The following is a 20722-nucleotide window of genomic DNA, read 5'->3' on the forward strand; positions in this document are numbered from 1 at the left end:
CTTTCTCCTAATCACCAGAAGACAAACTACATGCTTTTGAGTAATAAAATCAATACTCTACCAGGCATTATTTTCTTTGATAATTTCGTTATTAATAATGTTTACACTACCAGATTCTTGTGTGTCCTTATTCCCAGGACCAAAATCCAATTGAAACCAGTTGGATTTCCAACTGGTTTCAATTGGTTTCAATTGGTTTTAACTGGAATTTAACAATTTCCAGTTGAAACCAATTGAAACCAGTTGGGCAACTGGAAATCCTAACTGGAACCAGTTGGGTAAATGGATATGACTTCCAACTGGAAATGATTTCTAACTGGAACCAGTTGGGTAACTGGAAATCCTAACTGGAACCAGTTGGGCAACTGGAAATCCTAACTGGAACCAGTTGGGTAACTGGAAATGACTTCCAACTGGAAATGATTTCTAACTGGAACCAGTTGGGTAACTGGAAATGACTTCCAACTGGAAATGATTTCTAACTGGAACCAGTTGGGTAACTGGAAATCCTTAGTAACTGGAACCAGTTGGGTAACTGGAAATCAGGAACCAGTTGGGTAACTGGAAATGACTTCCAACTGGAAATGATTTCTAACTGGAACCAGTTGGGTAACTGGAAATCCTAACTGGAACCAGTTGGGTAACTGGAAATGACTTCCAACTGGAAATGATTTCTAACTGGAACCAGTTGGGTAACTGGAGATGACTTCTAACTGGAAAGATGGGTAACTGAATTCTAATTGGAACCAGTTGGGTAACTGGAAATCCTAACTGGATCCAGTTGGGTAACTGGAAATGATTTCCAATTGGTTTCCAATTGGAAATTTTCCAGTTACCCAACTGGATCCAATTGAAACCAGTTAATTTGCATATTTTCTGCCAGTGTGCACAGATTAATGTTTTATGAGATTCATCACAATTTACAATGTATCTATTTAATTTTTTTCAATTTGAAGTTCCACACTTTTTTCAGATAAGTGTTTCCAATACTTAGCAGTGAAAACCATGTTCATAATATAATTAAAACAGATTCAAAGATAATTAGTACACCACTAACTGTTACCAAATTACATCAAATAATAATACATATATTTGAAGAACTCCAATATGAATATATACCTATGAAAGTCTGTATTTTATCAATGCCCTATACATTGGTATTAATAGACAAATAACACTGCTTCTGTGTTGGCATGAGCAATATTTAGTGCAAATGCTAATTAATTTGTAACTAATTAAGTTCATTCCAACTGGAAGTTCCAATTGGATCCAGTTGGAAACCAATTGGTTTCAACTGGTTCCAGTTGAAAACCAGTTGCCTCCAATTGGTTTCAACTGGAACCGATTGAAACCAGTTGCCTCCACTTGGATTCAACTGGTTTTAATAGGGAAATTGGAACAACTGGAACCAATTGAAAACCAATTGAAACCAATAGCCAACTGGTTCCAGTTGCCCAATTGGTTTTAACTGGAACCAGTTGGCAACTGGTTTTCAAATGGAACCAGTTGTTCCAATTTCCCTTTTGAAACCAGTTGGCCAACTGGTTTCAATTGGTTTTGCTCTAATCATTTTCAACTGGATTTTGGTCCTGGGTTGACAATAATGTGAAAGCTTCATATCGAATCGAATTAATTATACTTAGGCTTTTGTGTATCATGTGTATATGCACTCATCTTATATACATATTCATATACATGTACATGTATATCTTTTCTTATTATTATTATTATCATTTTCTTCTTAAAATTGCAATTACCGGTAGCCAAAGGTCCTGCTCCTGCTGCTCGCCTTCTTTCTACGTAGTGTACACTATTTTTCTTTGTCTCTCCCCCCTCTCTAATACTACAACATAATATTTTCTCACACGTATTCATTTTTAAACAAAGGTTCTATAATTACTACCCAATATTTCTTTGTTGTAATTTTGTAAGAAACTAAGTTAGGAGCTTGCCTTTTGTACAAGCTTTGCTTTTTTTTAGGCAAGACCCTCCGTTATACTTTTAAATTAATGAAAGTAGATTTGATGTATTTTTCATATCATTGATATAAGTGATGAAAAGAAGCGGGCCTTATAGGATACCCTGGGGAACACCACAAGTAATTGAAATAGTCGAAGCGCTATTATTTACTGATACAAATCGGGTCCTATCAGTGATGTAGCTCCAGATCAATGCACTCCAAGGCTTTCCCTCTCACTCCATATAATGACGTAGTTAATGAAGGAGAATTTAGTGTCGAAGGCCTTGGAGAAGTCCAAGAAAATGCCGACAGTATGACAACTATATTATCGATTGAAGTGGTGACTTTATTAATAAATGACAAATTGCATGGGAAGTACTCTGGTTTTTACGGAATCCAAATTAGAAGTTTGAAGTTAGATGTATGTTATATGTGGGAATGATGCAACCGATTATCAAACAATGTTTTGAAATAGGGGGGCGCCCCCCCCCCCCGCGCCCTATTGGCGGAGCAAAAAAAATGAGAAAAAAGGGAAAGAAATAAAAAAAAAGAAAAAGAAGGGGAAAGAAAGGAGGGAAAACGAAGAGGAACAAATAAGAGGAGGGAGACGAGTGAACAAAATAAGGTCAGGGGAAGTCTTCGAAAATGACTTTTAAAAATGTCTAATGTCACTATATTAAATTTTCGGTCCCGCATTATGTTCGATGAGATACACATCTTGCTCAATAGGCTGATAAGTAGCTTAAAATATCAATTTAGAAGTTAATATGCAATCATATTTCAGCTCGGACATCGAGCTTTCATATTTTGTTTGATTTACAAATTGTTTTTTTTTAAGTGCTCTGTAAAATGTCCGTTTTTATGTTGTGAATATCATTTGCAGTTTTTTTGCGCTGTGCGCTTGCATTATTTGATTTGCCAATTAAGTATAGGCCTACGCCTACATATTGTCTTTGTTTATTCCATAAGATTCTTTATGTATACATTATATAACAAACTAGTTAAAATCCCCCTTTTTATGACAGTTTAATCAAAAAATTCGTCTCGCCATTCGCGCTCGCATTAATTTTGACAAAAATATCAACTCCTATTCATATTTACAAAATAATGTGCTTAAAATATTCAGTTTTCGGGCCTCAATGTCAACAAATTTCACTCACTCATTAGGCTTAAAAGTATGATAACAAATTTTCATGAATTCCTAATAACTAAATTGTACCTTTTTCAGAAAGGAATATCGACGAGTTCAATCGCTCTTAGGAAAAGGAATAGGAAGATAGTCATCATCTTCATATGTCCTTATGCCTATAGGTCAAAATGATAATAAGAATATTAGCTCACGCTTTGCACTCGCATCATTTATTGAGTGCTGTCCACATCCACTTCATATCCCGGCTTCATATACACATGTGAGTGCTTAAGATAGTGCTTAAATTCATCCTTTTCATATCGCGCTCGCATTGTTTATTTTCATGATAAAAAAATAAATGTATTCAGAATACCCAGATTGTTTTTAACTCTATAAGACACGCGCACACATGTTTCTTCAAAACGTGCTAAAAATATCCAGTTTCAGATTAGAACATCAAAAATTTTATGCTCGTGCTTTGCGCTCGCATCATTAATGTATTAATAAGATACCAAATTAAAAAATTACTCATCCTTTTTTATAATTTACAAAACACGAAGAGGGTGTCCCATTTTTAGGTCTGAAATCTCCCTTTTTCCGCTCGCGCTCGCATTATTTAATAGTTAAAGTATACATCGTGTTCAGGTTTACAATGTTTGCCCAGTGTTCAATTTTCAGGACCTTATATATGAAATTCCAAAAATGTTTAGCTCGCGTTGTGCGCTTGCAATATCTAAATAGGGCTTATGAGATTATTACACTTTTATGTTGCTTTATAAGAATAAAGCTAAGAAATGACTGTTAGGACATGGGCGTTTTGCCCCCCCCCCATTTTTCACGAACAAGAAAAAAAAAGAGAAAAGGAAATGGATAAGAAGGAAATATGGGCCTATTTGTTTCCAAGTGCTTTGTAAAAATCTATCACAAACTTTGATTTTTGTGATAAAAATGTCAAAATTTTTACTCGCTTGCTTCGCTCTCTTGCAACTTCTTATTAATTTTGCACAATAGGCTGTGGCCCGCCCCCCAAAAAAATTTTTTAGCGCTTTTCGCAACTCAAAAGAAACAAACAAAATCAACTATGAGCGGCCGATCGGGGAATATATGACCCTCCCCCCCCCGTTATTGGCGGGACCTGGATCCGCCCCTGTAGCACTATAATTGCTTATGATAATCATTATGAATTTTCTTTTTATGGATTTGAAGAAAGATTTGGAGGTATATATTTTTTTGCAGGCCTGTACCTTTGTCTATAGGCTTACACCTTTCTACATTTGTTCATTACCAAATTTCTTGAAATGCATTAATAGTATATGATTTTGTATATTTTCATGCCCTCATGGGCATGGATCATGTTCAAGCATTATAATGTCTGGGCCTCTGGGGTATAATTGTCCGGGATAATTGTCCGGGGTATTGTGGTCTTTATCTACTACTAGTATCTATCTACGGAAGATCTTGAAACAGTTTCTGAAATATTTCACAGTCTACTTTCAAGGTGTTGTGGAATGTGTCTGAAATAATCAACTTGCTTTAATCAATTAAAAATATTCTGATTGTAAAATTGAACAATTTATACTTTAAATCGATATAAAATTGTACGTAGAATTTAAAATCATTACTATATTAGACCTACTGTTTTAGCCTTTAGACCAGTAAATTGACGATCCGACCTTATCCTTCCAAGTTAAGTCTAGTCAGAGCTTGAATGAGACTATAGACGGAGGCTCTTTTTATTTTGCAACAGATTGGATTGTTGATCAACGTTACTGATTTTCTCTTATTTTCGTAGTAAGTCAGATGTTTTATTTTTTTCTATCATTGTCCAACTACGCTGATCTAGATTAGTTGCGATTGATATTGTATTAACATAACTTCGTCAGGTCCTTTCCTAACTACTGAGCAGATCATGGCAATTCCTGCTCATTCGCACTGCGACTGCACTGGTGATTGGATTGCAGTGCGGTGCAGCTGCAGTGTGGCCCGCGCCCCCAGCCCCTTGGCACTGGCCGCTGGTTGTTGCTCCGCCTGCCGCACTGGTCGGTGCTTGTGGCTAACCATGGCTGGGACTGCATGGACTGGGAGCTTGGCTAATCAACTTGGCGCAATGCATATTGGGGCAGAGCCTAACCTCAGTCTCGTAGTAGCTCCCCACTCAACAAACAACAACAACAACTCCCAGGCCAGGGGCCGAATGCACGAAACATCGAAAGGGTCCTTGTCCTTGACTCCTTCCAATTCCAACTTAAATCCAAGGTGGACTTAACCAGGAGGCTTTTAGAGAGTAAAATTGATTTACTATTAGTATTACTAACGTACGCTTACTCCAATGAAGCCAGGTATTCATTCATTCCCATTCATCTGCACGAAGGGCCCCAAAACCGGAAACATTCGTCCCCAAGATTTCTACTTTCCTTCTATTAAATCTAGCCCTAAATCATGTACATGGGATACAACTTCATTTCCGACATTTCAATGCTATCGATTTTATTTTTTAACAAGAATTCATCAAAAAAGATTTATTAAAAATCCCTGATTAAAAGTTTTATGAAAAGACGGAAGAGACTTGCCTATGTTTACGCCGCCATCTTGTTTCCTATTGTTCTTCGCCAACGGTACGCGTTTTTTGTCTCACCTGCATAGCAGAATGAGACTATAGGCGCCGCTTTTCCGACGGTGGCGGCGTCAACATCAAATCTTAACCTAAGGTTAAGTTTTTGAAATGACATCATAACTTAGAAAGTATATGGACCTAGTTCATGAAACTTGGCCATAAGGTTAATCAAGTATTACTGAACATCCTAGTAGAGTTTCATGTCACATGACCAAGGTCAAAGGTCATTTAGGGTCAATGAACTTAGACCATGTTGGGGGAATCAACATCAAAATCTTAACCTGAGAAATGTCATCATAACTTAGAAAATATATGGACCTAGTTCATTAAATTTGGACATAAGGTTAATCAAGTATCACCAAACATCCTGCATGAGTTTCATGTCACATGACCAAGGTCAAAGGTCATTTAGGGTCAATGAACTTTGGCCGATTTGGGGGTATCTGTTGAATTACAATCAAAACTTTAAAAGTTTTTGGATCTGATTCATGAAACTTGGACATAATAGTAATCAAGTATCACTGAACATCTTGTGCAAGTTTCAGGTCACATGATCAAGGTCAAAGGTCATTTAGGGTCAATGAACTTTGGCCGAATTGGGGGTATTTGTTGAATTACCATCATAACTTTGCAAGTTTATTGATCTGACTTTTGAAACTTGGACATAAGAGTAATCAAGTATCACTGAATATCCTGTGCAAGATTCAGGTCACATGATCAAGGTCAAAGGTCATGTGAGGTCAATGAACTTTGGCCACATTGGTTGTATTTGTTGAATTACCATCCTATCTCTCTAAAGTTTATTAGTCTAGTTCATAAAACGTGGAAATAAGAGTAACCAAGTATCACTGAACATCTTGTGCTAGTTATAGTAGTTTTCTAAGTCAGCACTGCTGCTATGTTGAATCGCATGATGCAGGTGAGACGGCCAGAGGCATTCCACTTGTTTTAAATGTAGCTAATATATTTTTGTCGAAAATGTCCGCTTTTGCTTGGAATCGCCCCAGATACATGTATTTTTACTTTGATTACTTGTCTCTACTTTTCAGTTTGACATTGTCATGATTTTCTGAGCAACCCAGGCACCATCGGAAATGGAAGAAGAAAATGGTCCAAAGGTCTTTACTGGCTCGTCTGATGTATTTTGTGGAATCACAGTAGAAACAGAGTCACAGAACTGGAACACATTGGATGAATTTAAAACAATACTGACAGGTAATGTAAAATGCAGATTGCATATGAACATCAAGATTGACATGACCTGAATTTTGCCGAGACCGGCAGGTGCAATACACCGGGTGAACACCCTACTCTTTGACGAATAGTGTATTGGTTTTAATGTGCATAGGTTGTGACTCTCCTATACACGGGACCAACATTTGCGTCCTTTCCGATGGATGGAGTCTTTTCCAACTGCATTCACACCTGCACTGTATACAGTGGTGAGGCACACTAACACACAACGCTATAGCATCAGATTTTTTGTCAGACACGTTTCTGCATGAGCGGGACTCAAACCCCTCACGTTGAGATCTACGATCTTACCTGAAACATGCGCTCTAACCGACTGAGCTAGGCTGCATTGTTCAATTTCAGTAATTCACACTTGCCCCAAATAAGCCATCACGTCTTAGAATTTATAAATTGCATGTGAAGCCATTAATTTTTTTATTAGGTTAGGCTTACAATGGGTGGTTTTGGACATTGGGCCAGATGCATAAAAAGTAGCATTTGCTTCAAGCACAAGCAATTGTTTGCAAAATGAATGATCATTCCTTATTTTGCTAAATTTTGTATGCATAACCCTTTGCCCGTGCGTAAACCCTTTTCTTGCCATCAGAAATCAATTGCTAGCAGTTTGAACAATAGCGACATCATGCTGGTGTAAACACGACTCACAGAACAAAGGCTGGACTCGAACGCAGAGATGTGGCCGTGCAAGCTTCCGCTACTCTCATGTAACATCTTATCCTAAGACGTGACGGTGGTGTCAAATTATTCCTTGAATTTAGTAGGAAAAAAAATGTGTTCATGTAGGCTACTGTACACGTTGGAGTTCTCTCTCAGGTGCATAAAGCCAATTATAAAATGCGAACACCATGATCAAGCAAACACTCAGCTGCTCTGACGGAGCTTGAAAAAACCCAAGCAAATGCTTAAATGCATAATTGCTTGAGCTTACAAGCAAAAGCATTTGCTAGGTCATATTTGTGCATACGGAACTAAGCAAAAGCCTAGCAAAAGCAATTGCTACTTTTTACGCGTCTGACCCAATGCCATCACTCGTGATGGATATTGCTGAAAATCATTTGTGATTGTCACTTGCAGTCTACAACCGTCCTGTCTGTGTTGAGTCTATGCAACAGGTAATATGCTCAAAAAAACTAACTCATTAAAAAATATCACGACCAAAAAATACTTCATTCCATTTTAATATGGTATGTATGATCTGTTTTTGTTATAATCTTGGGGATTTTTTTATTTACCAAAGAGCTAACAAACTAATTTTGAGCATAATTGTGTGAGGTACACTATTGATGGAAATTTAGAAATGTTACCTGCAAATTCTCTCTTAGAAAAAAAAATATTGAAAGATTTTCAATTTAGCTGTAGGCTAACCGAGGTATAAAAATTGACTGTTCCATAAAATGAAGCATTGGGTAAAAACAATGCAAATTGTTCTTGGCGAAGTATGATACATCATGCAGGGATGTCAGTTTTCCAGCAAATGCCCAAATTCTAGATGTTCCTAATTTGAATAATATGATCTTCCTAGTTTTTATATCGATCACTACATTTGCAAGGGCCAAATAAGATCAATTTTGGATGTGCACTTTGTTCAAATCACTGACCATCAAATTTTACCATCCTTCACAAATTTTTGTGTTTCCTGGCCATTCTTGTCACAATCTACTTTAATAACTAACTTTGAAACTTTTGGGTCAGACAGAAAAGTACAGTATACACACAAAAGAAATGGTGATGTACTGGAATTACCATTGACATCAATCTGTTTCAGAATGCACTCTGCAAATGCTGCAAGACTTGAAATTTTCTTATTACACATTTAGTGCATTCTTGATTGCAAAACTACATGAAATGATTGTCGAGTACAGATATGTCCTGATTTTTTGTTGTTGTTGCTATTTTGTTTCTTAGATTCACTTGATCACTGGAAGGCGACTGGCAAGAGAGGTATCTGGATCAAAATACCCATACACCAGGCTGACCTTGTTGGCATTGTTGCTAAGGTGATGCCTTGACACCTCTTTGTTCCTTCAGCAACTGCTCCCACGGTAGATCAGGGCCCTGGGTCCCGTTGCATAAAAGTTACCATTATGGTAACTCTGACCGTCAAGGGTAGCTTTTCTGAAATCCTTGACTTTGATTGGCTGTTGATCAGCGTTACCATGGTCGTTACCATCGGATGTCAAAGTAACTTTCATGCAACGGGACCCTGTTGCATAAAACTTAACTGCCATGGTGACAGTGGTCAACAACCAATCAAAATACAAGATTTCTTAGAATTTATCACTGGATTGTAAAGTTACCGCAACAGTAATTTTATGAAACGTAACTTTTCACAAATATGAAAACCCAAGACCTCAAAGGTTACTCTAATCCCAATTTCAGTCCCATAGCTCGTATCATTCTGAACAACAGCAAATCAAATCAAAGTCAAAACCCGAAATTTTCAGAGAAAGACATGAGATATAGTGGGGGTGGGGGAATGTTGTATTCCCTTCTAATTTTGTGTGGCATTGTTTCATAATATAATTCAATAATTCAATAACCTCACATTTTAAGCATTTATCTCTTCTATCCCTAAAAAGAAAACCCCAAAACAAAAGCCTGGTGATCTTGGTACAGATGAATGAAAAATCACTCTCCTAAGTATTCAAAATCCATTGGTCATATCTTCTAGAACAGCAGAGAAACTATGCTGAAGATGCACTCAAAGAAGTATAAAAATGGGGGTTTTAGTACACATTTCCTTCTGCCAACTTCTCATTTTTAAATTGATCGCAGATTCTGGTTTATGTATGTGGCATTCTTATGATGAGAGTATTGTTCTGTGTAATGTTGCATTGTTCTTTACATGTATGAGGGTATCTGCCTTTGCTGTCAATGTCTCTGTATCTTCTTACACCATATTTTTTACTATGCTTATAATACCTGTCATGCACTTGCAGTATTTCAAATGTCAAATTTCAATTTAACACTTTTGCTAGATACAATGAAAATCTTACTTTGAGGTTGTTCAAATTTCAGTTATTCATTTATTTATCCAAATGTTCATTCATGTACATGGAATGTGTTTAGTCATATATCTGTTATTTATTTATTTGGGTTGTATTTATAGCTTACTGCTGTAATATTTCTATTACATCACATTCTAGCACATTTCTATCCCTTTTCTTTTAATATTTAATTTCAATTGTTGTTTATGTGTATATGTATTTTTCTTGTAGTGCCATGAGCACCTAAATGTGGGCCTGTGCTCTATATAAGTAGCCACCCTAATAATATAATATTATTAGTTGAAATATGATCGGGAACATCAAGTTATGTTCCACACGTAACTTCCTGTTGCCTGCTATCAAAATTTGATCATCCATTTTGACCTGCACTGACACGTTTATTTCCTCGCTTGCTTTGCCCTTTCTTTCACGTACCCCAGCTTGGTTTTGTGTTCCACCATGCTCAACCAAATTATGTGATGATGACAAGATGGCTTCCTGAAGATGAACCCAATATGCTGCCAGGCTTTGCTACACATTACATTGGTAAATGCACTCTATTCTAATGCTACAGTTACACCTACGAAACAAACCGCAGACTGAAAGAAACTGTAATGTTAGTACTGTCAATGAAATACGATTGGTCAGTTTGGACTCGCTATTGTTGATGTGACTGTAGCATCCTTCATTTTGCCCACGCAATAGAGCTTTTATAATCAGGTGAGTGTTTCACAAAGAGATCAGTAGAGTCGCACTTAAATGCCGACATGTACATGATATGCAACGCGCAATCTTATTGATCAATACGCAGTAGTGCGCATCCTCGTGGTAAGACCTAGCCAATGCGGTGATGTCTTTTATACCGCACGCAAACAGACATACTGAGTCATACTGAAATCTTTGTGAAACACCCCCAGGTGGAAGTGGGTTTATATCCTGCTTTAGATTCCAACTGTTCATTTATGACAGTGGTTGGTACTTTTCTGCCAAATACTGTGAATGAAGACCATTTTATCTCTCAATATTTGCTTAGTGTTTCATGTGCATAATGTAAAATTGGTCATTTTTGTAGTGCAATTTGGATAAATGTATCAAAGTCGGTGCTTATGGAGTGTCTGGATATAGTGTTTGTATTGCATTCATATTTTGGAGATCTTTGTGCCATGGTAGGAAAATCGCAGGCTGCATATTAATAAGCATACCCAGCATAGCAGCGGCTCATGGGTTCAGTTCACGTTCTTTATTTTTCGTGGGTGGTGTATAGCTGGACAGGTGGATATAATTTTTAGATTGAATTTTGGGAGCATTATGAAACTGATTTCTTTACATTCAATGTCATATTGATTGATGTCTTGTGATTCTTGTTATTTGTAATTCATGTTCATTTCAGTTTGTAACTGCGAGACAATGATTTTAATTAAAATATTTCATTCATCTGTTACAGGTGTCGGTGGCTTTGTTTTGAATGAAAAGAATGAGCTGTTAGTTATTCAAGAGTTGTATGCAAACAAACGGCAATGGAAACTACCAGGAGGAGCCGCAGACCCAAGTAAGTATATATCTTGATTAAAAATGTATTTTTTTTTACAGCTACAAGTGGTTTTCTAATACTAACTCTTTGATAATTAATAACTAAATGGCTAAAAAAAACACTTGGTAATATAAGTCATTCAAGCCATTGTGGAAGAATCATTATTTCTCTTTCTATTGCATACATGTATAATACTTTATGACAACATACCAATTGTTATTTCTTACATTTTAATTGTGGGATAACAACTAATCAATATTCCAAACTTATTATTATTATCTTAGTACATGGTTTCAATAGAAACACCAATCGGCACTAGCTAGTGGATTGATCTCAGGTGGAATCGAATGATTATACATCAAACCATGTCATTCAATCTTTAAAAGCTATATAACTTTGCCTTTGGATGAAGTGATGTGATCGTAAACATATCCAACCATTATGCGAGCTAATCCAATGTCCTTCATCCAGTTACAACAAAGCTAAAATTGGTTTCTATTGATATAGATATGAAAAACATATCTTCTCACTTTATATTCTTCTAGGGGAAGATATACCAGATGCTGTTAGGCGTGAAGTCCTTGAAGAGACGGGGGTATCTGCAGAGTTCAAGTCCATCTGCTGTTTTCGGCACTTGCATCAATTTCGCTTTGGCAGATCTGACATCTACTTTGTGTGCCATCTGCAACCTCTGACCTCCGAGATCAAGATGGACCCCAAAGAAATAGCAGCATGCACATGGATGCCCGTAAGTTGTCTCATCTCTCAATTAACCAGTTTTATCAGAGATAACGAAATTAAAACTTCTCAAGTACGCAAGCCAAAAGGATGGTGTTTCATAAAACTGTTCATAAATTACACAACACTTTGGCAGATCCCAACGGGTGGAGGAGTACTGTTCATTGTGTGATCATTGGACTATTGAGGGGAATATCAGATAGCCTCTTGCAATTCATGGATTTTTCATATATTTAGGGCGATAGGAGACCGATTAAAATCAGCTTCATGCCAAAGTATCCTGTTACTATCACTACTTAAATTTATCTTTACATATAGGGATATGCTGATATATGTAGGGCAAGCAGTTATACCATAATTTGGGTTACTAAGGGCAAAGCCCCCCCCCCCTTCCCCTTTACAATCCACTTTGGTACACTACCAAATTGGAATGTGCCATGTATCTTTCAGTTCAGTAAGTTTAAATTATACTATTTTTTAGACCAGGAATTCAATTCTTGATATCAAGAGTCATTTGAAAGTAATTTGTTAGTTTTTATATGATACTATAATTTTTGAATTAAGCAATCTGTGATACAAAGAATGGAATTTGTGATGTAAGGAAATAGGATTTAATGATAAAATGCTTTAGCACGCATTGACTAAGCATACTCTGCCGGAACAGTCCCCGGCCCTGTTGCATTGAAGTTACTTTTAGTGTAATTTTATCATCCCATTGGGTCTTTCATGGAATCCTGGATTTTGATTGGCTGTTGGGCCCTATTTCTATCTTAGTTACCATTGGATGGCAAAGTTAGCATGATAGCAATTTTCATGCAACCGGGCCCAGGTGTGACCATCCCTTTACTGAAGTCTTTCATTGTCCCTCTTTTTCACCAGATCAAGGAATACCTGGAGCATCCTGATGTCAGTGAAGCCAACAGGTACTTTGCCAGGCAATGTCTAGCTGTTCTATCTAAAGACTGTAAGGTGAATTTTCGTCCAGAGAAAAACAACAAGGTGCTTGTATACTCCATCCTTCCCAAATCTGTGGCTAGTACACCAGAAACCTCTTCCACCGAGGATGAACACAGAGAAAGCGTGAGTGACAGCATGGAGAAATTGTCGCTGGGAAAGAGTTGATGATTGCCACAATTCAAAGGATATGTAAAAATGATCATTATAGTTTTCTGTATTTATCTACATGTATGTAAAAATATACCCATTCCTATGAGACATTTGATTCATATTACCAATCAAAAATCCTTTTTTTTTTTAATTTCATATTTCATTGTCTTTCCAACTGAACAACTGACCAGGGCAAATAAAAGTGCACTTTGGCATTTTGTCTATCAAGTACTTTCTAATCTGGTTTGTAAAGAATGCTCAGGTAATGTGAAAATAGCAACCTTCAACACGTGGGCCTTTAAGCCCATCTAAGCCCAAATACCAATATGAATATTTATCTCTGATAAAAGCTATATAATGAAAATGTTTGCTTTGCATACAAAGGTACATTTGCAGTCTGAGATCTGATATTACTCCCATATTTTCTCATTTTGTTTCTGCAATTAGTGCAAGGAATTTTTTCCCAAATAACAGTCAGTTTTTTTTAAACCCAACCAAGATAGTGCAATACATTTTTTTTATCCCTAATTGGCCCTAACTTTTAATCATATAATCTCAGGGATATGTAGTTTTGGGGAAAGAATGAACACATAACCGGGATTCAAATGTTTGACCAAAGGACTACTTACTTTGCCTCGTTTATCTGTCATGCTTATGGAAGATTTCCCTTTGCCTTTATATTGACTAGTTCAAAAATAAAAACTTGTATTCAAGGTCTTTGGCAAACCAAATTTGGAATTTAGAGGGATTGTGAACATCAACAAAGGTAGGAAATTTGATTGTGATCAAATGCGAGATCTACTATAACTCTTATTTGTGTAATTAACAATACCTATCTTTCTTGACGTAATGAAAGCCTTTAAGTTTCTAACAAAGCAGCAAATCATGAAATCAGCGGCAGATCATAATAGCCCAGTGCAACTGTAGGCAATACACACATAGAATGTGCCTGTCAGAAGAATTCTTTACAGTATGGTGGTGCCTTATCACCTTCACAGTATGGTGGAACCCTATCACCTTCACTGTATGGTGGTACCCTATCACCTTCACTGTATGGTGGTACATTATCACCTTCACTGTGTGGTGGTACCCTATCACCTTCACTGTGTGGTGGTACCCTATCACCTTCACTGTATGGTGGTACCCTATCACCTTCACTGTGTGGTGGTACCCTATCACCTTCACTGTATGGTGGAACCCTATCACCTTCACCATGTGGTGGTACCCTATCACCTTCACTGTGTGGTGGTACCCTATCACCTTCACTGTATGGTGGTACCCTATCACCTTCACCATGTGGTGGTACCCTATCACCTTCACTGCATGGTGGTACATTATCACCTTCACTGTATGGTGGTACCCTATCACCTTCACTGTATGGTGGTACCCTATCACCTTCACTGCATGGTGGTACCCTATCACCTTCACTGTGTGGTGGTACCCTATCACCTTCACTGTATGGTGGTACCCTATCACCTTCACCATGTGGTGGTACCCTATCACCTTCACTGCATGGTGGTACATTATCACCTTCACTGTATGGTGGTACCCTATCACCTTCACTGTATGGTGGTACCCTATCACCTTCACTGTATGGTGGTACCCTATCACCTTCACTGTATGGTGGTACCCTATCACCTTCACTGTATGGTGGTACCCTATCACCTTCACTGTGTGGTGGTACCCTATCACCTTCACTGTATGGTGGTACCCTATCACCTTCACTGTATGGTGGTACCCTATCACCTTCACTGTATGGTGGTACCTTATCACCTCACTGTATCGTGGTACCCTATCACCTTCACTGTATGGTGGTACCTTATCACCTCACTGTATCGTGGTACCCTATCACCTTCACTGTGTCACAAAATCTCAGATGTCTTGGTAAATAATTAAATTTCTTTCCTTGGCTTACTAAGGTTGGTACATCTTATGGTAATCACCCACTGGGACAAATTAATTGGATGTTGCTACTAAATGATATTCCCTCCCAAGGTCATAGGATGACTTCAATATCAGAGCCATATGAATGCAGTATTTTTGATGGATTTTACAGATTTAGCCTCACTTCTTCAGGGACTTTTCTATTTCTTGAAAACGAGCAAAGGCATTACTGCTCTGTTGAGTAAAAAGGTTTCATAGAATTTGCCGGGTACTATTCAGGGTTCTGCATGAATTTCACGTACAGTCCGACCTCTCTTATTCAGCCTCCCCTTAACCGGATCTATTATCCAGATGCACACTTAAAGAGATTTTTTTTTTCAATCTAGTATACATGTGGGGAAATGAGATTTCAATCTAAAAATCAAAATTCCTATGCTAACTCACTTTTATTGCATACATTTTCCAATAAAGTCTTCCTACAACTACATTATTTTTTATGAAAATATCTTGTGCAAATTACAAAAAAAACTTGGACAGAATAATTTTCCAGTAAATCAGGGCACAGCGCAATCATTTGTCACGTTCTCTTGTTTTTCAGAGAAAAAAACAACACGTCTTGCTAGCTAGGCTCATCTTGCATTATGGACAGCGCCATCTATCATGTTTGAACCACAGTCAGTATAACAATGGCTGACTTTGCGAAGCTGCAATGCCCGCTGCGATGATCCAATTTTCTAACTTAGTTTTAAGTAATTCTTTTTCTCTCAAGATATGCTCGATGTATTCCTCAATCATTTCGGCAGGTAAATTATCCAAGAGTTTTGGTAACCAGTCGATATAATTTCTGTAAAAAAAAAATTGTACCGACACTGCAGTGAATACTGTCTGTGTACCGGTACGCCCACTACAATAGATTACGTGTATTCGGGAGGCAGCTGCGTGTATTTCATATTGGGTCTGCCAGATCCTTATAAATCGCTTACCCATATTGGTGCTGGTCCCAACTTGTCCGGATAAGAGTTTGGACTGTACTGTGAATGCTGAATGTATTTGTTTTAATATTGTACAACCATAACAATTTTCACTTCCTGATACCGTTTATCATTCCAAAGTAAAGTTAAATGCAATAAAATTTAATTCTTGTGTGAATTTTTACATTGTGGATTACAAATGCAAAATAAAAGAAGGAAAATGAGATACATGCATGTATTATTACACCCAAAGATTGTCATAGTATTATAGGTGAGGGTCAAATTGAAAATGAGGTATTACATGTAGAAGCATGGCTTATCTTCCTAGTGTGTTTTGTGAATCTAATATACAGTAGATTATATCATACTCCATTGATGTTAGTATTAATAGAAAATATTAGAAACTGTTTGTTTGTGTTTTATGTATATTTCAAATATATAATATATTTATAATACCCGGTAATATGTTGTACAGTATGATCAAACAAAAGATTTTTACAAGAATTTTAATTCCTTAATCAAATCTGGATGTAATGGTGTACAGTTCTGTGCATCTGATTTCTAGGACTTCTATCAAAAATAAGGATGATATTGAGTATATTTCAAATTATAATTTTTAATGATTCTTGCCAAGGAAGAGAGAGAGAATGGAGACCTATACAGAGTTACATTGAAAGATAATTCCAGTACATACAACATATTTTGTGATTTATTTCCTAAGAAAAGATCATGAAAGTTCACTATGCACATGTCAAAGTGCAATCAGCAGATAGACAATGTGGGTGACCCAGTGCAGCTGTATACAATACACATATAGAATATGCCTGTCAGAAGAATTCTTCACTGTATGGTGGTACCCTATCACCTTCTCTGTATGGTGGTACCCTATCACCTTCACTGTATGGTGGTACCCTATCACCTTCACTGTGTGGTGGTACCCTATCACCTTCACTGTATGGTGGTACCCTATCACCTACACAGTCTGGTGGTACCCTATCACCTTCACTGTATTGCGGTACCTTTATCACGAAATCCCAGGTGTCTTGGTGAAGAATTGATCTCTTGTCTTGGCTTACTAAGCTTGGGACATCTTTAAGGATGGTAATTATGATTAAACTAGCAGCTGAATCAGTGATTATTCCCGGACAGAGTTACTAACTGCCTTTAATAGTAAATGCTCCTGAATACAGTCTTTTCTTGTTAATTTATGTACATATTAAGGTTTTCATGATATTTAATTCATAAAGTCGAGACAATTAAAAGAAAATGAAGTTGGTGTAACTACAATTGTATTTTAGATCCAAACGTTAGAGTAATGGGGTTTGTTATGCAAGGTAAACTTGGGAAATATGAGTACGAGCAAAATCACATGAAAGCTTTGTTCTCGAAAATCACAAATTGCACATTTAAATTGAAGTTATCTTTTGAAATCGGTTTGTTACTCTTGACCTTTACACCAAAGAAGCTAATACATGGTAAGAGGGTGTAAGTAATGTCAATAGAATAATTGACATACCAGTACTAGTGGTACTAGATTAAATTCAAAGCAGGTTCAAACAAAAACTTTGAAAGATTAATTTCCCAATTCATTCATTCAGTCAGTAGTGTGCTTTATAAAGTTGTTCATAAGACATGCATGAGTTTAATATGAATGATCGGTACATATTCTCAGTCATTTTTATCTGCAAAGTTGAAATATGATCATTTTACGTAAACAAGGTTTCTTGTTAAACATTTCAATGCAAATTTGCATAGTATTATGAAAGGATCTGATTTGGGTTATAGGAAAGTTGATCCAAAAAATCTCATTTCTTGAAAGAAGGACCGTTTGTTTGTAAGTAATCCTACTGTACCTTTTTAGAAACAGCTTTATGAAACAACAGACGGGCTTCTTGTACGCCCGCCCGGCGACGGAACGTATTATGGTATCACGCTCAGTGTCCATCTGTCTGTCTGTCCATTAACTTTTCCTTGTAAACGTGATAACTTCAGTTTAATTTAAGCTAGGCTCAAATAATTTGGTGTGTTTGATACTAGTGTGGATCAAGGAAGCCTATTGATTTTGAAGTCGAAAGGTCAAGGTCATAGATGTGTTTTCATCTTACCCTTCTGAAGTCCTTGTAAACGCGATAACTTTATTGTATCTTATCCTAGGCTCATTTAATTTGGTGTGTATGATACTCATATGGATCCCAGAAAGCCTATTGATTTTGAGGTCAAAATGTCAAGGTCGCACTGACATGTTTTCATCTTGCTCTTCTGAAGTCTTTGTAAACACAATAACTTCAGTTTAACTTAACCTAGGCTCATATAATTGATTTTGAGGTCAGAATGTCAAAGGTGAAGTCGCCACCTTCCACTTTTCTTGCTTGACCAATAACACCATTTTCCATGTGACAGGCGGGTGCATTATGTGCTCGCCTGAATAGCGACACTCGATTGTCTATGATGTGAAAATTATGAAATTGCAACTTGTAACTTGCACAGCATTATGAAACACCCACTGGGACAAATTAAATGGATGTTGCTACTAAATAATGTTCCCTCTCAAGGTCATATGATGACCTTAATATCAGAGCCATATGAATGCACTATTTTTGATGGATTTTATAGATTTAGCCTCACATCTTCAGGGACTTTTCTATTTCTTGAAAACGAGCCATGGCATTAGCGCTCTGTTGATTAAAAAGGTTTCATAGAATTTGTATTGTACTTACTATTCAGGGTTCTGCATTAATTTCACATACTGTGAAGGCTTAATGTATTTTTTAAATATTGTACAACCACAACATTGGGTCAGATGCATAAAAAGTTCAATTGCTGGATAGCAATTGCTTCAAGCACAAGAAATTGCTAGCCAAGCAAAAGATCAGGTCTGAGCAATTGCTTTATTTTATATGCATAACCCTTTGCTTGTGCTTGAACACTTTTCTTGTACTCAGAAAGCAATTGCTAGAGGTTTGATCAATAGCGACGTCATGCTGGTGCAAACATGACCCACAGAACAAAGACTGCACTCGAATGCAGAGGTGTGCAGTACAAAATACCGCTTCTCTCCTGTAACATCTTTTCCTTAGACGTGGTGTAAAACTGTTCCTTTAACTTGTTTCCAATTAATAAATTCATATAGTTTGCATTTGGTTTTGCACTTTCTAGGAAGAAAACATGTTCATGTAGGCTACTGTACACCTTGGAGTTCTCTCTCAGGTACATGAACATGATTTTAAAATGCGAACGATCAATCAAACGCTGAAGCTGCTCTGACGGAGCTTGAAAAAACTGAAGCATGCTTAAAAGAACATGCTAAATGTTCGCTTTATGCAAACACTTTTTAGCAACAACTTAATCATCAAGTAAATGCTACCAGGCAATTAGCAATTGCTTGAGCTTGAACCAAGCCTAGCAAAAGCAATTGCTACTTTTTATGCATATGACACCATGTTCACTTCATGATACAGACAGTTAATCCAAAATAAAGTTAAATGCAGTAGAATTTAATTCTTGTGTGAATTTTTACATTGTGGATGACAAATGCAAAATAAAAGGAAAATGAGATACAAGTATGTATTATTACACCCAAAGATTGTCATAGTTTTATAGGTGAGGTATTACAAGCATGGCTTATCTTCGCAGTGTGTTTTGTGAATCTAAAATACAGTATATTATATCATACTCCATTGTTATTAATAGAAAATATAAGAAACTTTGTATTTGTGTATTATGTGTATTTCAAATATAAATGTATTAATATACAAGTTATTTATGATAATATGATATACAGTGTGATAAAACAATAGATTTCTTTTTACAAGAAGTTTAATTCCGATGTAATGGTGTACAGTTCTGTGCATTTGATTTTTAGGACTTCCATCAAAATATAGAATGATATTGAGTATATTTCAAATTACCATAGATGAGATTATTGCCAAGAGAGAAAGAGAGATAGAGAGAGAGAATGAAGACTGAGACGAGAGATACATTGAAAGATAATTTTAGTAAATAAAACATATTTTGTGAGATATTGAGAAGTTGAACGAACATTGGAGAATACAAGGTAGAGAGACTGGGAAAGAAAGATCTTAGAGAATGAGAGAATAAATAATTTGGTAAATTGATAAAATAATTACAAGTACAAAGAACATATCAAATCAAGAAATTTAAAGGCATCATAACTATGATCAATATAATTTGAAACATTTGCAAGGTGTTCATTCAGCAGACTTAATATTTCGTGCACAAATTGAACTGAAAATAAGTACCACATGCACATATAAACCAGTGTGACACCTGTCCTGTATTTAAGCACTGCCTGAATCGGGTTACTTAATATCATTTGAAATATATCAGATATAGTTCGTGATTCCAAGTATGGTGTTGACTTTTTGGTTTTAGTGTTGGGTTGATTTGTTGGCACAGCATCAAACTCACAATGAAGTTGGTCCTGGGATTAAACATTACCAGGTGTTAAAACGATCAATTTTATGATTCAATGGACCATTTTTTAACACTCGGGTTACGTGTTGGAGAAAGGAATGGCAATCTTAATT

The 20722-nt window shown here is 36.7% G+C and overlaps 2 protein-coding genes across 2 annotated transcripts; both read left to right on the top strand.

The window, feature by feature from the left end:
- Nucleotides 1-4807: 4807 nt before the first annotated feature.
- LOC121408607 (nudix hydrolase 8-like) lies at nt 4808-14335 on the top strand. Its single transcript, XM_041600132.1, has 7 exons — nt 4808-4880; nt 6753-6918; nt 8863-8954; nt 10385-10490; nt 11389-11493; nt 12021-12223; nt 13093-14335. Exons 2-7 carry the CDS (start codon nt 6798-6800, stop codon nt 13333-13335), a joined length of 870 nt encoding a protein of 289 aa, XP_041456066.1. The 5' UTR covers nt 4808-4880; nt 6753-6797; the 3' UTR covers nt 13336-14335.
- Nucleotides 13575-19989, top strand: LOC121406914 (coagulation factor V-like). The gene is made up of 3 exons (XM_041597788.1): nt 13575-13582; nt 14237-14997; nt 17053-19989. The coding sequence occupies exons 1-3, from the start codon at nt 13575-13577 to the stop codon at nt 17223-17225; spliced, it is 942 nt and encodes a 313-aa protein (XP_041453722.1). The 3' UTR covers nt 17226-19989.
- Nucleotides 19990-20722: the final 733 nt, after the last annotated feature.

The sequence above is a fragment of the Lytechinus variegatus genome, chromosome 2 (genome assembly GCF_018143015.1).
Source record: "Lytechinus variegatus isolate NC3 chromosome 2, Lvar_3.0, whole genome shotgun sequence".
Lineage (NCBI taxonomy): Eukaryota > Metazoa > Echinodermata > Echinoidea > Temnopleuroida > Toxopneustidae > Lytechinus > Lytechinus variegatus.

Bases quoted from the DNA above. Each gene is read 5' to 3' on its own strand.
- LOC121406914 (XM_041597788.1), top strand. The intron at 14,998-17,052 runs GTGGTACCCTAT...CTTCTCTGTATG, and splicing joins CCTATCACCTTCACTGTGTG to GTGGTACCCTATCACCTTCA.
- LOC121408607 (XM_041600132.1), top strand. From the start codon at position 6,798: ATGGAAGAAGAAAATGGTCCAAAGGTCTTTACTGGCTCGTCTGATGTA. The intron at 6,919-8,862 runs GTAATGTAAAAT...TTTGTTTCTTAG, and splicing joins ATTTAAAACAATACTGACAG to ATTCACTTGATCACTGGAAG. The intron at 11,494-12,020 runs GTAAGTATATAT...ATATTCTTCTAG, and splicing joins AGGAGGAGCCGCAGACCCAA to GGGAAGATATACCAGATGCT.